General features: G+C 40.0%; 1 protein-coding gene across 6 annotated transcripts in view; it reads left to right on the forward strand.

Moving 5' to 3' along the window:
• PXYLP1 (2-phosphoxylose phosphatase 1) overlaps positions 1-14,081 on the forward strand; it is a 59,493-nt gene that overhangs the window by 28,477 nt on the left and 16,935 nt on the right. For 5 of the 6 annotated variants that reach the window (XM_068954141.1, XM_068954143.1, XM_068954145.1 and 2 more), the window contains one exon: positions 13,521-13,682. In XM_068954141.1, coding sequence (XP_068810242.1) covers positions 13,521-13,682 — 162 coding nt within the window. Of the gene's footprint in view, positions 1-5,423; positions 5,529-6,042; positions 7,499-13,520; positions 13,683-14,081 lie in introns of all 6 variants that reach the window. The other variant, XM_068954140.1, reaches the window with a different exon arrangement.

Consider the following 14,081-nt stretch of genomic DNA (forward strand, 5'->3'; position numbering starts at 1 on the left):
TAGACTTAGCAGTAGGTTTGTGTTTCTGAGTTTTGCCTTGTGCCTTCCTTAATCCCTGCTGTGTTTCTGTACCATGAGCTGAAGACCCATCAGCTTTGTGGATGTGTTAGTTCTCCTGTACATATCCGTTTCAGAAGTATGTAATATTCTTCAGATGGTTGTTCATATTTCTTTTTGGTCCTCTTAATTTTCCTCTTTGCAACTTTCCTGCCAGGCAGTTTTGTGTCTTTTATCTGTGCTTTTGCTGGGCTTTCACTTTTGAAATGACACAGTGGCTTACTCAATCCAAAGTATTTTGTTATTTGGCCATGCAGATTTCTAAAAAACTTACTGTGTGTTGTAGGGCTTGCATGTCTTCTGTGACTCATGAGGCTTCTCAGCTGCTTCTATACTGATTTTGTGGATTTGGATGCTTTGAATGCCAGCAGGCAGTTCTTGATTATTCTTTTAAAAAAAGTAATTTATGCTCCTGAAGTTACTTCCCTTTAAATTTTTAAAGTTCATCCACTGGGGGAAAAACAGTGCTTGCATATGCTAGTGGGCATTGTGGTTTGTTTGTTAATGAGGCAGGGGGTCTAAGCGGTTGTATTTAAAAGAGCTCACATAGAGTTGCTACAGTGAAATATGGAGCCTTGGTAAGGGGAAGTGATCTCCCTTTGATTTTTTTGCGAGGTTTTGGAGTTCAAAGAGAAAGAAACCCTAGGTACATACTGCAATTTTGGGATTACCAGCTGTGCTCACTCAAGTTGGATGGACGTAAAGACGAACCATCACCTTCCTCTAAGTTGGTTTCCTGCAAGTGTCTGAAAGACATCAGTAACTCAGTTCCAGGCAACGCTATTCTGAATCTTTGTGCTCTAGCGACTGTGCCTCTCGTTGCAAACTTCACCAGCAAAAAACTCTCTGGGGCGCTGCTCTACTGAATACACTGTATTGGGGGTTCACTGTTAGCAAATCCATAGCAGCTTTCTGTACTCTGGTGTTTACTGGGACCAGCAGTGAGCGGGGCATGGAAGGCCAGCTTGGGAATGTACTGGCATATGGTGTGAGAGCGCTTTCTTGAGCAGATCAGTTCTTGGACGTGAGAGTTGAGATTAGATATGAAGAAGGTGCTAATTTAATGCAGAAATTAAAATACTGATTAGCATGCATAAAGTTTTTTTTATCTTAGAAGGACATTGATGTAGGGAAGTGCCAGATACCTATGGAATGAACTTGACTGATGGCATAAACTGTTTAATATGTTAATATATCCTTTGCCTTTGCATGGCTGAACCGTAGACATTATATTTTATCCTGACTGTTGGGTACAACTCCCTGAGAGAAAGGGAGATAACCATACCTGACCCAGGTGTGCTGAAACAGCGATACTGCTGAGAAATGCAGCCAGCAGCTCTGTTGAGAAGTGACAGCAAGATACTTTTGCTAGTGAGCTGCTGTACGGTTTGTGCAGCCCAGAACAACTGACTTACTATCCTGAAACCAAGGGAGAAACATGTCTGAAAAACATAGTGGTCAGGGCAAAGGTGTGCTTATAAGTCTCTCTATTTTTTTGTTTTACCTGAGTACTTTGTGTTTTCCATTTTAATAGTTGGATGTTCCTAGTTCACACTGTAATGCAAGTTGACTCTAGAGTTTGAAAAGCCGTTTTGAGATTTTTGGGGATGTTCTCTAAGGCAGTCCCTAAGGAGGAGAAGCCAACATATCCCCTTACGCTCTAGGTGACTAGCAGCTCCTATCATTTGGTCTTTCAAATAAAAAAAAGCATTTTATCTAGGCTGATAGGTAACAATTCTACATGCTTCTTGCTCATATCTGTTTGAGGGAGAACTCACAGTAGCAGCAGCTCTCTGCTATTGATATGTGAATTCCTTAAAGAATAGACATAAGGGCATACGCACATGTCAATAGCAGAGAGCCCCTGCTACTGTCAAACAGGTAGAGCATTAGCAACATATTGCTAAATAGCAGAACAGGAGCAACCACTGCTTTAGAATCTTGCTGTAGTGCCCCTGAATTTTGTTAGATAAGCAACAGTGGCTGGATCTACAGTATTTACAAAATAATGCTTTTGGTCCATAAAAAAGTATTTGGTTGTAGCATCCCAAGCCTTGTTTGGTAGCATTTAGGGCATGAATTAAGTATAATCATAGTGCTTTTCATAGTGCTCCTAGCCTGATGAGAGGTGGCAGCTATGCAGATAGATTGATAGGAATGACTGCATTTATAGCATCGTGTTGCAGTTTATGTAACACTTCTTGTTTGTGAATCCCAGACAAGCTGGTGGTAGGCAAGGGACTAACAACTGCTACCATAAGCAATGGTGGGTATTTTTATTTTATTTTATTTATTTACTTATTGCATCTTGTCACTGATTAGCCTAGAGTACCAGCAATACCTGACTTCAGTAATGCTTTCAAAGAGCAGGAAATCTGTCCAGGTAGGGGATCCATACCCTTTCAAATTGGCTGCAGAGCCAAGCACTGAGGTAATTAAAGGAAAGCATGTAAGGGAAAGCTTTATTATGTATATATCTTTGTGTGTGTGTGTTTTTGTGGGTTTTTTTTTTTTTTTTAAGAGACTGTATTTAATAGAAATATAAGTCCTTTCCTTGTTGAACACTAGATTGCGGTGTAATAGGAAAATAGAATGTAGAATATAGAGAACTTTGGTAGCAGAAGTAGAAAATAACTTTCCTCTTTGGAACTTAAAAAGGCTAGCACTTACAGTCAGCATTGCTATTTTATTTCTGTCAAGCTGAAAATTCTGGAAGCTATTTAAGTAATGCCATATGCCCTTCTGAATTGTCAATTAAAAAACAATTGGAAAGAAACTTAAAACTATAAAGCCATTTCAGAATCACATCTGGACTGAACAAATACAAGCACCCATTGTATAATTTAACAAGTCTGATTGAATTTGGCCCCAAAACATGATGCTTCTGGCCCTTCCTTGTACTGTGGTGCAGGAATAATTTTCTTAGCGTATTCATTTTCCTAGTGTAAGCTAAGTTGGGACCCTGTTAATTTAAAAAAAAAAAAAAATCAGTGAAGTATACAGATAATGCAACTGGAAATAGGAAACTTATTCACAAAAATTCCTGATGTAACTTGAGTGAAGTTGATGGAGCTACCGTGCATGGAGGTCATCTGTGGTAGGTTTGTTTTATTTATTTATTGTTGAACATGAGCACATGGTCAAAGCAACCTCTGCCCCCCCTCACCCCCAGCTTCTGAAAAAGGAGGTGGCCCTGAGTCAATACCTGCCAGCTATGGCTTCGTGGGATCTTGGCAAATATCCTGAAATGAGGGAAAGCTCTAGAGAACTTCCTAACTCGTGACCCAGAAAATAGCCAGACTAATAGACCTTGATCCACTCCTGGAAGTTAGTAGGGGATTTGGACTCTTTCTAAGCCTATGGAAAAGCAGGTAAGAAAAGCGACCAATTTACAGTAGTTCTGAATTTCCCATATAGAGATTCGAGTCTCCAGCAGAAAGCTTTAGGAATCTGAGAATAAAGAATGTTGAAAATTATTGGTCTAGAGTTAGACTGAAGAATAAGCTTTCAAAGTTACATTCCATGCAACAAAATTAAGTCAATGTTGATTAATAAAATTAAGATGCACTTACAAGTTGCAGCTACAATCATATCTGTTACAGGGGAGGAGGAGGAACTGTGCTGTGAAAACTAATACTGAGGCATACGTATACATCTGCAGTAACAGGACTATGCTTGTAGCACTCTGAAGCATATGAATAGAAATCATGGTTCGTCTTCCCCTCCTTGAGAAGTCTTCTCTACCATGCCAGTTTGCTCAACTGAAATTTGGCTTACTTTGTATTTGAGCTTGTGCATGGCAGGAGACCACTGTGAAGTCATTAGTTTCATCTCACATAGCCTAGTAAAAATGAGATTTTCTAAAAATGCCTAAGTTAAAGAAAATGAACACTTTAGTGCTCGCTCTTCTTTCAGCTCAGCCGGCTCTGATTTCTACCAGATTAGTTAAGGCACATCTGCATCCTACTGTCCTTGCTAAGGTCTCATTTTCTGTCGTGTAGTGGGCGGGCTGCTTCTGAAAACTGATTTTCCTACCCTTTAAATAGAGAAACAGCATTTTTATTTACTTAGATGATTAAAAATCCCTCAGACTTCTTGAGGGAAAATTGCTTTGTAGCACAGATGAGTTACTGTAAAAATTTAATGAAAGCTTAAAGAACTGAGGAGAAAAAAAAATAGGACACCTGAGGCAGTGTTTACTTAGATTTCATATTTCTGATAAGCATGTGCCTCTCAGCCTTGGAACAGGCAATTTTCCTCAGGTTACAAAGAATATCAGAGAAAATCTAACAAGCAAACCGAAAAGGTGTTTAGTTTGCTTTATTTTCACCCTGAGCTGAAAAATGTTGAGCTGCTATACCTCTTCTTCTGGTAGTTATATCATCTGCTGCAATTTTTTTCTCTAACCTTGTCTTTGGCCCCCTTCTTCGAAAGATAGCTGAAACACCTTTACTTTTGAGTATTCATGGACAGCAAATGTGGCGTAAGCTGACGGTTGCCAGCTGTTGTCTTGACAGTAACTTAATGCTGAAATTGAGTAGTGTTAGCACAATGATGTGAAGTTCGGAGGGGCAAGGCTGCCATCTGAGTCTTTGCTGTTCGCGAGATGTGCGCATGGCTCCTTAGCAAGACTGTCTTCAGCGGGGACCCTCCTGTGACTGCTGCTTGTCTGTTGGGTGGTGAAAGCTAAGGCAGCAGCAGTTGAGGTGAGGTATTGGGGAAAAGATAGGCATTACCTGTGTACTTTAATTTGAATGGCACTGCCGCTTTCATAGCCAAAATGTTGTTATGTCAATAGGTGTCAACCATAAAAAATGTGTCTTGTGTGTGGTGGTGGGCTGAGCTTCCTGCTAGGGACTGTAAAAGAATAGCTTTCGAATGAATAGTTATGGCAATGTTGAGTTCTCTCTTTGGCTGTGAAAAAACAAAATCTGTTTACCCGACATTTTAATTCGGATTCCCATGAGTATTTTTCCAGCTGGAGCAGAGTGATCTCTCCCTCTTTCCCCTCCCAGCCCATCCCTCTGTGTTTGTAGTCTTTCATTGCTTGGGGTTGAAGGGCGCTGTAGCTGAATATCCGAGCTGGGGGGGACTGAGACTTCAGGCTCTGCAGTGACTAGTTCTTTAACTACTTTAACTACTGGTGTCACTCTACTATAGTGAAAAGTATTGCAGAAATCTGTGGGTTCTGCAGTATGAAATGCATGTATTCAAGGCTGCCATAGCAAGCATGTTTCAGCACTTTTGATTAGAAGTACTGGTTTGACAAGAATGTTTATTCAATGATATCTGCTGCTTGGTCGCTACACTTTTAAATATTTGCATGAATATCTGTAAAACAGTCTCTCCTTGAATTTGTGACATAGGATGCTGGCAATAGGATTGTGCTAAGTCAACAGACTCCATGAAAATTGCCTGAACTACTGTGATCTCTCATATGGGAGAAAAAACAACAGTGACAATCCAAAAAGGTAAAATATATCAGTGGTATACGTCTCAACATATCTCGATCCAGAATTCGCTCCCTGCTGGTGCTGACTCTTTCCAAGTGCTGGGGCACTCAAGGGAAGAGATCTGCAGTCTCTGCTCACTGTGGCTCCCGTCTGACTCTTCCGTGGGTGCCATGAGGCTGGAAAGTCCTGCCCGCTTCTGTGACAAGGTTGATGAATTTCTGCTTTGGGTCATCCCTTTTCAGAGTTTTATTTTGATAGCATTTTTAAATGTGTAAGAAGGGAAGTGCTTACCTCTGTTGCCCAGCTACAGTTGCAGTCTGGAAGCTGCACATATGTGACCTTGAAACACATACTTGCTATTGCTGGGATGAAGTACTGTGGAGAAATTGCACTCCTAGCAACCTCCTTTGGCTTGTCAGGGATTTGTCAAAGCGGGCTTTTTGTTATTGCTATTCTAGGTTAAATTTGGAATTTTTTTTTCCATGCTGTTATTGCCCTCCCCCATAGCTCTTTTCACTCTTTTTCTTTGGAGGGGTGCAGAGAGAAGTTAGCAGCACTGTGGGAAGAAAGCCTTGAAGCTTGGAGCCCACAGTATGGTAGAAAGGGCAGCACTCTCCCAGGGAGCTTTCTGCAGAGAAAACATCTGTGCCTCAGGGCCTCCCGGCTGTGCTTCCTCCCACCATGGGCAGAAAACGTGGTAGAAGAGGAGGAGAAAATGGAAGAGCAGACGCTACGGGGAGTAGAGATTTGGAGGAAGAAGCACATTCAGATGTGGATGACTAGGAAGGAATAGAGACTTCAGAGATACTGTCACTTCCTCAGAAGTTCACTGTGGACAGACTGTCTACTTTTTTATTTCTGATTCTGGGCCGTATGTTCAGAGGTTTTACAAAGCCTTTTTAAAGGTTTTTATGCTTGTTTTTCTTAATGGTACTCGATCGCTTTACCAGTGTGGGGCTAATAAGCCTTTTCTGTGCATGTGATTATACTCAGCATTCACATGGAGCCCATTAGTAGTTGTGCAGTTGTGCATTATGGATAAAGGCAGTCACTGTTAATACAGCTTGTACCGTTAGACTTGCAAAGCCTGTGTTCATCTGTAAGAAAGAATAAAATGAGAAGGGTGGATTGTGTGTCGCACCGACATATTTGAGCTTCACTGATGTTCAAATATGTGTTTGTAGTTTGAAGCAGAGCTCTAAAAGTGACCCTAGGGACTTGCTCCTCAGGCACGAAAGCGGGATGGCAGGAATCAAACTCAGTGCGGCTGAGCGTCAGAGCTCCTGCTGTGCTGTTCCTGCTCTTAAACTGACAGCCTTTTACATCCTGGTTTGTACTATGTGCTTTTCAGCCCGTAGGTACTTCACCTTTTTTCTTTTTTCCCTAGATTGTTTTTGTTCCTATATAAATCTTCACCTGTTTCTTTTTTCCATCTCAGTTGTTTTGAAGCACTCCTCCCTTTTCTAATTATTCTTTACACCCTCTTCATCTACTTTTCCTTTTCTATCTTCCAATATTTCAGAGAGGAAAAAAAACTAAAAGGAAAGTCTGCATTCATCAGCAGAATTTCAGAAGCCTGACTTTTCCCTTCTGTGCTAGGCAAGCTTGTTAGTGCCCTATTAGGAACAAAAAAGAAGGGGGTGGGGGAAAGATGGAAGAGGGATAAATAACTTTTTGTGTTCTCTGACATGCGCATTTGTATTTTTTTTATTTTTTATTTTTATAGCATTAGCATATGGTTACCTACAGTGGGGTGTTCTTGCATTTCTGCTGTGCGGCTTCCTTTCCATGTGACTGTTTTAAATAGTATGTTTGCGTGGAGCTGAAAGAACCTTCTGTTTTATAAATGATGAAAACTTTAGGTCTCTGTTTAGTTGGGAAAACTGAGGCTAACATGGCTACTTGTGCTGCTGCGTCTCAGGCTCGTTGGAGTTACAAGGGAGAACAGAAATGGAAAATCATTTTGTTGCCTATCTTTCTGCTTTTAGGTAAACGTTAAAGTGTTTTTTTTTTCTTCATGGATAAGTCTTTCTATTATGTAAACAGTGGCAAAACGTTTTGTGTTTTTCAAACTGAAACTAGGATTGCAGGAGGGAGAAAAATCGGTAATGGACTGATTTAGCATTTCGTTTTGTGTTCTTCTACCTGAATTTGCACTTTGCCTTATGTTTGTTTTTCTGCTGTACTGAATTCTGTTCATTTCATGTCAGGTTTTTGTAGCCCCAGTCCAGACTGGGCTGGCTCCCACTTACTTATCCGGGTGTGGTAGTTGATAATGATAAACTTGACGTTCTTTTGTGTGGTCATTGTAATGAAAGCACTTCTGAATGATTCTTTTTCTCACGTAGAAATTTCTTTTCTAGCTTTTGTCTTTTTCTGGTATATTTGCTGGCATTCAGGAACTGTGGTAGAGAGGAAAAAAAACCTGATAAATTAGCCATAACCTCTTAAAATAGGTCATATTTAATATACACTGAAAATAAAACTGTACATAATAACTTTTCAGGTACCACTATCTTTATTCATGAGTAAATTTCTTAGCCAAAGCGTTAACTTCATTTAAAACTTTGTTTAGGTCAGTTGGTTTGATTAAAAATAAAAAAATTGCTGCAGGTTGTTTTGTTTGATTACACTGTACACAGCTAATAAATTGAAAGAAAGTGAACATTAAAGGCAAATTTATGTAAAATCTTGTACCTCCATTAAGTTAGTAGCTGAGTTTAGACTTTTTCCTCTAATTTTGTCGACTTAAACAAGCAAAACACATTTGAACTTGGAGATATAAAAAATCCCTAAAGGAATGATTCTGCTGCAGTACTTAGCCATTGTATTGGGTGACCAGCGCCTGTCTGGCTCTCAGGGGACTGTTTGCTCTCTGTATATTCTCGGGTGTTACTTTTGTCGGCTATCAGCCTGTGTGTTTAGGTTATTTCATGCTTCAAATTTTTCTGGCGTGGTGGGACACCACTCAGAGCTGCTCTGAGGTCTCTTTCATTTCAGTGTTTCTGTGAGTCTTGTATTTTTTGTCCTTAATTAAAAAAAAAAAAAGTTTCAAAGTAGTTGTTGTGTAGCTTTATTTTTAAAAATAAGCATATGAATGTTGGGAAAGAAAATGTTTTCTTTCCCTCTTTGTCATCAACCTATCTCTATAATAATATGTACATATTCCTTGTAGTTTCAGTGTTGGCAAAGTTTCCAGAAATATCACCAAATAAGTTTCAAATATTTTATTAACTGCCCTGACTGTGGGAAATACACATAGGTAAAAATCATCTGTTATATTTGTTTTACATTGTTATATTCCTGGCATAGTAAAAGGAGAGCCTTGAAAGTCAGCATTGTGAGGATCTTGTTCAAAAACACCCTTAATCAAAGATTTAAGGATGGCTGTATGTTCACTGGCAGACTTGTGTTTTGTGCAGCGCATGTTACTGTGAACTCATAGACCAATTCATATAAAATAGTATTAGGCTATAAAAAATTATGTAAAAGTTACATAATAGAATTCTAATCTTACAGTGATTTACAGCTGAAAGCAGCACAGAGTTAGGAAAAAAGATGAATTTCAACTCTGTGTAAGTGACTTGTTTTTCCAGCTCTGAGCTGCATCACTGGTGTTACTCATGGGTATACTGGTCACGTTTGGATCAAAAACCCCACTTGGGAGACAGAGGTGGGACTCATAGTGCAGAGGAGGACTTTCACTAATGAGATGCTGGGATACAGGGGGAAATGGATGGTCTTCAAAGAGCTTTAAAATAGCTGCTCCTCGTGGTGTACGAGGTACCTCAATGGAGGAACGAACTGAGCCTGCTACACGGTAGGGAGCTGGAGAGGATGAAGCGTGAGGCAGCTGGGAAATGGGATAAGTGAAGGCAGCCAGGGAGCGCAGAGCTCAAGCACTGCGGGAAACGGAGAGAGGAAGGAATAGACATTATAAAGAGGTGAGGCACTAACAATGTCCAGGGAACGGCAGAAAATGAGAGGCTGAAAACAACTGAGGGAGACAACTGAGACTTCAGCTGTCCATGTGGAAAATACACGTGTCGTTATTTGGAACAAGCAGAAGGAGCAAGAGGGGCCGACTCTTTGGGGTCCTTGTTCAGGCTCCTGGCTGCCCACGAGGAGCTGTGATGTGGGGGCACGAGAAGCAGCCGTCCTGTATGGGGCGTTTGTGGTCACCGTGCTGGTGAGGCTGAGCAAACGGAACAGCTTTCCTGCTGCAAGTCCTACCTCCTTGGGCTGCTGAAATACTTACTATTTTAATATGTATGTGTTCAGTAGAGAATTTCACTGAACTGCCTAGACTGGTGTCCAGATCATGCTTTTTTTTTTTCTTTTTTCTTAATATATACAGCTGAATTGAAAACCAGATATTTGCATATGTAGTTTGGATGATTTCTTCCAATATGTGTTATTTCACATATGTTAAAAGTAAATGCTACCTGTTGTGGCAATGCCTGCTTAGGTGACTGGAGTTCTTTGACCTTGCTGATAATTTTCTTTACTACTCTATAGACAATTTGTACCACACAAGTCAAATATCTTTGGAAATCCAGACATGTTTATGCCCTAGGAGGGTTCAAAGTCAGAAGCTCCTTTAACCCATCCTTATCCGAGATACTTGGAAGCAGACGAGGTGGTAGCTGTTTGTGCATCTGTTGACTACGGTACTTAATAGTCTTTGTGTAAAAATCAGATGTGTTCAGCTGACTGGGTACGTTTTTGTGAAATTAAGTTAGTAGCAATAGTGTTGTGGGGTGCTCTAGAGAAAATTGTTTACAGAAAGCTGGTAGTAGTTACTCTTAACACATTTCTGGCTAGGAAACTTGACCAATATAATAGAGCTGCTGTAAGCTCCCGTTTGTGCTCTTTTATTAGACATGGCAACTACTTGTAATTCTATTTTTTCACAGGGGCCAGTAGTTACTAACATAACACATTCCTTGGGATATATATCCCAGATACAAATTCTCTGTAGGTCCTCTTCGGGCCAGAGTCACCTACCTCTTAAAAAAAAAAAAATGTTCCCCAGGTTCCCTGTTATTAAATAGAATTTCTTCATCAGTTGCTGGCACCGTTTTACAACGTACAGTTGTAAGTCTTAGCATGGGACGAGCTGAAGAATGAGTCTGATAAGTAAATCGGCATGGGAACGGCAGCTGAGCCCTGCAGTTTAAATAGCCAAAGTCAAAATTGCAGTTTCATGTTCTTGTCAAGCGCAGTCCTATGGAAAATTTTATGCAAAATGTGAAATATCTTGTGGAAAGGTTTGAAGCCATTGCTCTGACAGTATTTGCCGTGTCAGCAGTTATAGCAATCGTATGGAAAATACTTCAGTTCTGGTTTTGGCAGGCAGAGAGAAACCACATAAATGTTTAAAACTGTGTCTTGTACTGTAAGAATGAAGAGTCTGCGTTACATTAACGACTGTGAGCTTTTAAAAATCTTTCCATGTGTTTCACCTCAGTTTGCTGAATTTGTTGTTCTTTGTGCGCGCAGCTCTAGTCCAGAACAAATTTGCCTCTAAAATTAGGACTAGGAGTCAAGGTGCAACTGAGGAACTGGCCCAGAAGAATCAAAACCCTGTTTGAAATTTTTTATTTTTATTCTCATTTTTTTTACCATAGGAGACTGATAGTGGGAACAATAGGAACAGTTTTCCGTCTCATTTTCATTCTGAATTATCCAGAGTTCAAATACCAGAAAATACTGGCAGGAAGAGAATTGCGAGCATTAATTATTGCAAGTGTAGTCTTGTAAGGCTTGCAAATTAACTGGTGTTTTCATATCAAGACAAGCTAAAGAGACATTGTCGGTAAAACTCTGACCTTAAATTCAGATGTCCTGGAAGCATGCTTTTACATGTCTAACAACTGGTAATGGTATTTCTGTTAATTTCCCTGCTATATCTGAGTGTTGGCTACATTTCATTCTAATTACAATTTTTTTCATGATCGCTTCAGTTACATTTCAACAATATATTAAAATTTGTGCGCGTTTGCTTTAGTCAGTCTATTTAAGGCTGGCAAGGTAGCCGAAGGAGGGGAATTAGTGAGAAAAGCAATGGGCAATCTAGCCCCTTCAATCTCCATTACTTTTTTTCCCAAAGGTTCCTAGTAAAGTGGTCTTAACTATGCTGTGTTGCTGATATCACTGTTGTGGGAGGTTCAAACGGTGTCACCAATCACCAGTTAAAATGAAATGTCTGAGTTCTGCCCATTTAAGAAAATAATTGGGAGCAAGGAGAAGTAATCTTAGTCTAATGAGTCCTGTCCCATTAACGTTTTCTGTGTTGCAGCATGTGATGTTGCTATGTAGAGTGTTTTTGTCTACCTTTCAACACAGGTGTCTGATAGTTGTGAGTATCTAGTGCTACTCTTTCCTTCCATCTCTAGCTTTATTTCTTTCATCTCTTCCTCCTTCAGTCTCTTGGTTTCCTTTTGTCTTTCTTCTTCCCTTCTCCTTCCCTCTACACTCGCAGCATTTTTGGGTTATTCTCGTTTTTGCGATAGCTCTCTCCAAGAGAGACTGACTGGCATTGGCTGATGTTTGATAGTTCAGTGTCAATTTTTAAGTGAAAATGATGAGGGACACCTGGGCCTCTTATGGCTTGTTCCACATGACACGTGTTTTAGAGAGCCTGTTTGAAGCAGTCATTGGTTAGTGGCCTTCCAGTCAAGATGCAAACATGCAGGCAACGGACTTATTGCCTCCCTGTGAAGGGGGGAATCACGTATGACCTGTGATTGTGCAATATATATATATATATATATATATATTTTAAGGCTTTTTTTAAAGCTCTTGCAGGAAAGTATTCATTCACGTAAAATATTTCAACTGACTCTTTTTCTGGCATTCATTCGCCTCTGCCATTCTAATCTAATTAGACTTTCTACTTTTATTGTCTTATTGGTTGTACCTTATGTGTTAGGTGATGAATTAGAATTAAAATGCTTTACTTTCTTCATAAACTGTATTTTCCAAGGGTACTAGTTATTACTGTATGATAAAATTTGTGACCTTTTGTACTGAGCAATTCCCTTTTGTTAAATTATCTAAATGGTTAAATAAGAACGACCAATACGCGTGCACACAAAAGGATGAAATTTTGCAAGAATGACAGGGTGCTCTCAGTCTGCCCACTGGCTACTAAGTTAGTGCTGAGGTGCTGAGTACCTCACGTTTCTGAGGAGGTGATAAGACATAAAGCAAACTATTTATTATTTTTGCTGAGGAAGTGCCCAGGTGGACAGGCAGTTGGCATCTGTAAAGCACTGCCTGGAGTCCGGTTCCTGGTGTAAGTGCTTGTGATGCTTGCCCTTGAGATCAGGCAGCAAACGGGTGCAGGCCTTCCGTCTTCCAGCTGGAGTAAGGCAGCGGAAGTTCATCGCTTGGATAGATCAGGCTAAAGCAGAACAGGATTTTTCTTCTCTGTAAAGGAAAGTCTCACTTTTAATCTAGTTGCATTTTCTCAGGTGTTAAAGTCATATGAAGTCTCTCTGTTTTCAAGAGGGGTCTGTCTGCCTGACTTGAGCAGTATTTAAACTGAAGAGTCACAGCACTGGCAGTCAATGCAGGGTAGTAGATAATGGTTGGTGTGTTGTCTGTGAACTATCTAAAAGTTCCTTTTTTTTTTCCTTCCCTTTTCTTCCTATTCATGCATGCTCTTACAGCTTCATGAGAGACTAACAGAAAAAGCAGCTTCAAAGACCACACAAGGCAAAGCAAAGTAGTTCTATATCCAGATGGATTTCTGCAGTGTTAGCTAAGCATTGACTTTGCTAAAGAGCTCTCTGGGCTTGCCTTGTTTGCTGTAAAAACATTAAAAATTCACAACAAAGATCTGTATTGTAGAGTGGCATCCTTTCATAACAAACGTAATCTTTGTGTATAATTTTTTTCTTTAAAAAAAAAAAAGTCCTAATCCTTTATGTCCTTCAACCATCCTGAAGATTTATGGTTAATAACTAATGTTAATTTATTGCGTGCATATTTTGTATCTTTCAGTGCATTTAATCCCAGTAAACCCCATCCGGGAAGATGGGCTGAATCCCAAGAGCCGGAAGAGAATAATGCCTGATTTGCTAACTGAACCCCCTGCAATAGATCCTGTTTATGAAGCTCACATTTACTGTAATATTCCCACCATTGCTGAACGCAGCATGGAAGGTAAACTTTGTGCGTGCAGGTGACAGTTTCATTGCTTGTTTCTACATGCTGACATTGGAGACGATTACTTTGTGCATTGTCAGTTCTTCAGTGCTTGGAGCAAGGTACAGCAATGCCAGCTGGTTGCTGAATTATATCGAATCACTTAAAATGCTTCACTCTTCTTTCCTTCCCTTTGTATCCCTGCTGGTGTCTTAATTTTTGGAAATGATCTAATGCAAAGGTACTGTTGCCAGTTAAAAATGAGCGGGAAGTCCATAATGGGAAGGGGTGGGAAGTGGTATAGTGAATATTCGACTAATAACGTTTATTACAAGTGAGCTGTATTGAAAATTGTTAGTAATGTCTGAGACACAGTTAATTTCTAATTCTAAAAAAACCAGAACTGACTCATGTTAG

Source organism: Struthio camelus, chromosome 9 (assembly GCF_040807025.1).
Source record: "Struthio camelus isolate bStrCam1 chromosome 9, bStrCam1.hap1, whole genome shotgun sequence".
In the NCBI taxonomy this organism is placed as follows: Eukaryota; Metazoa; Chordata; class Aves; order Struthioniformes; family Struthionidae; genus Struthio; species Struthio camelus.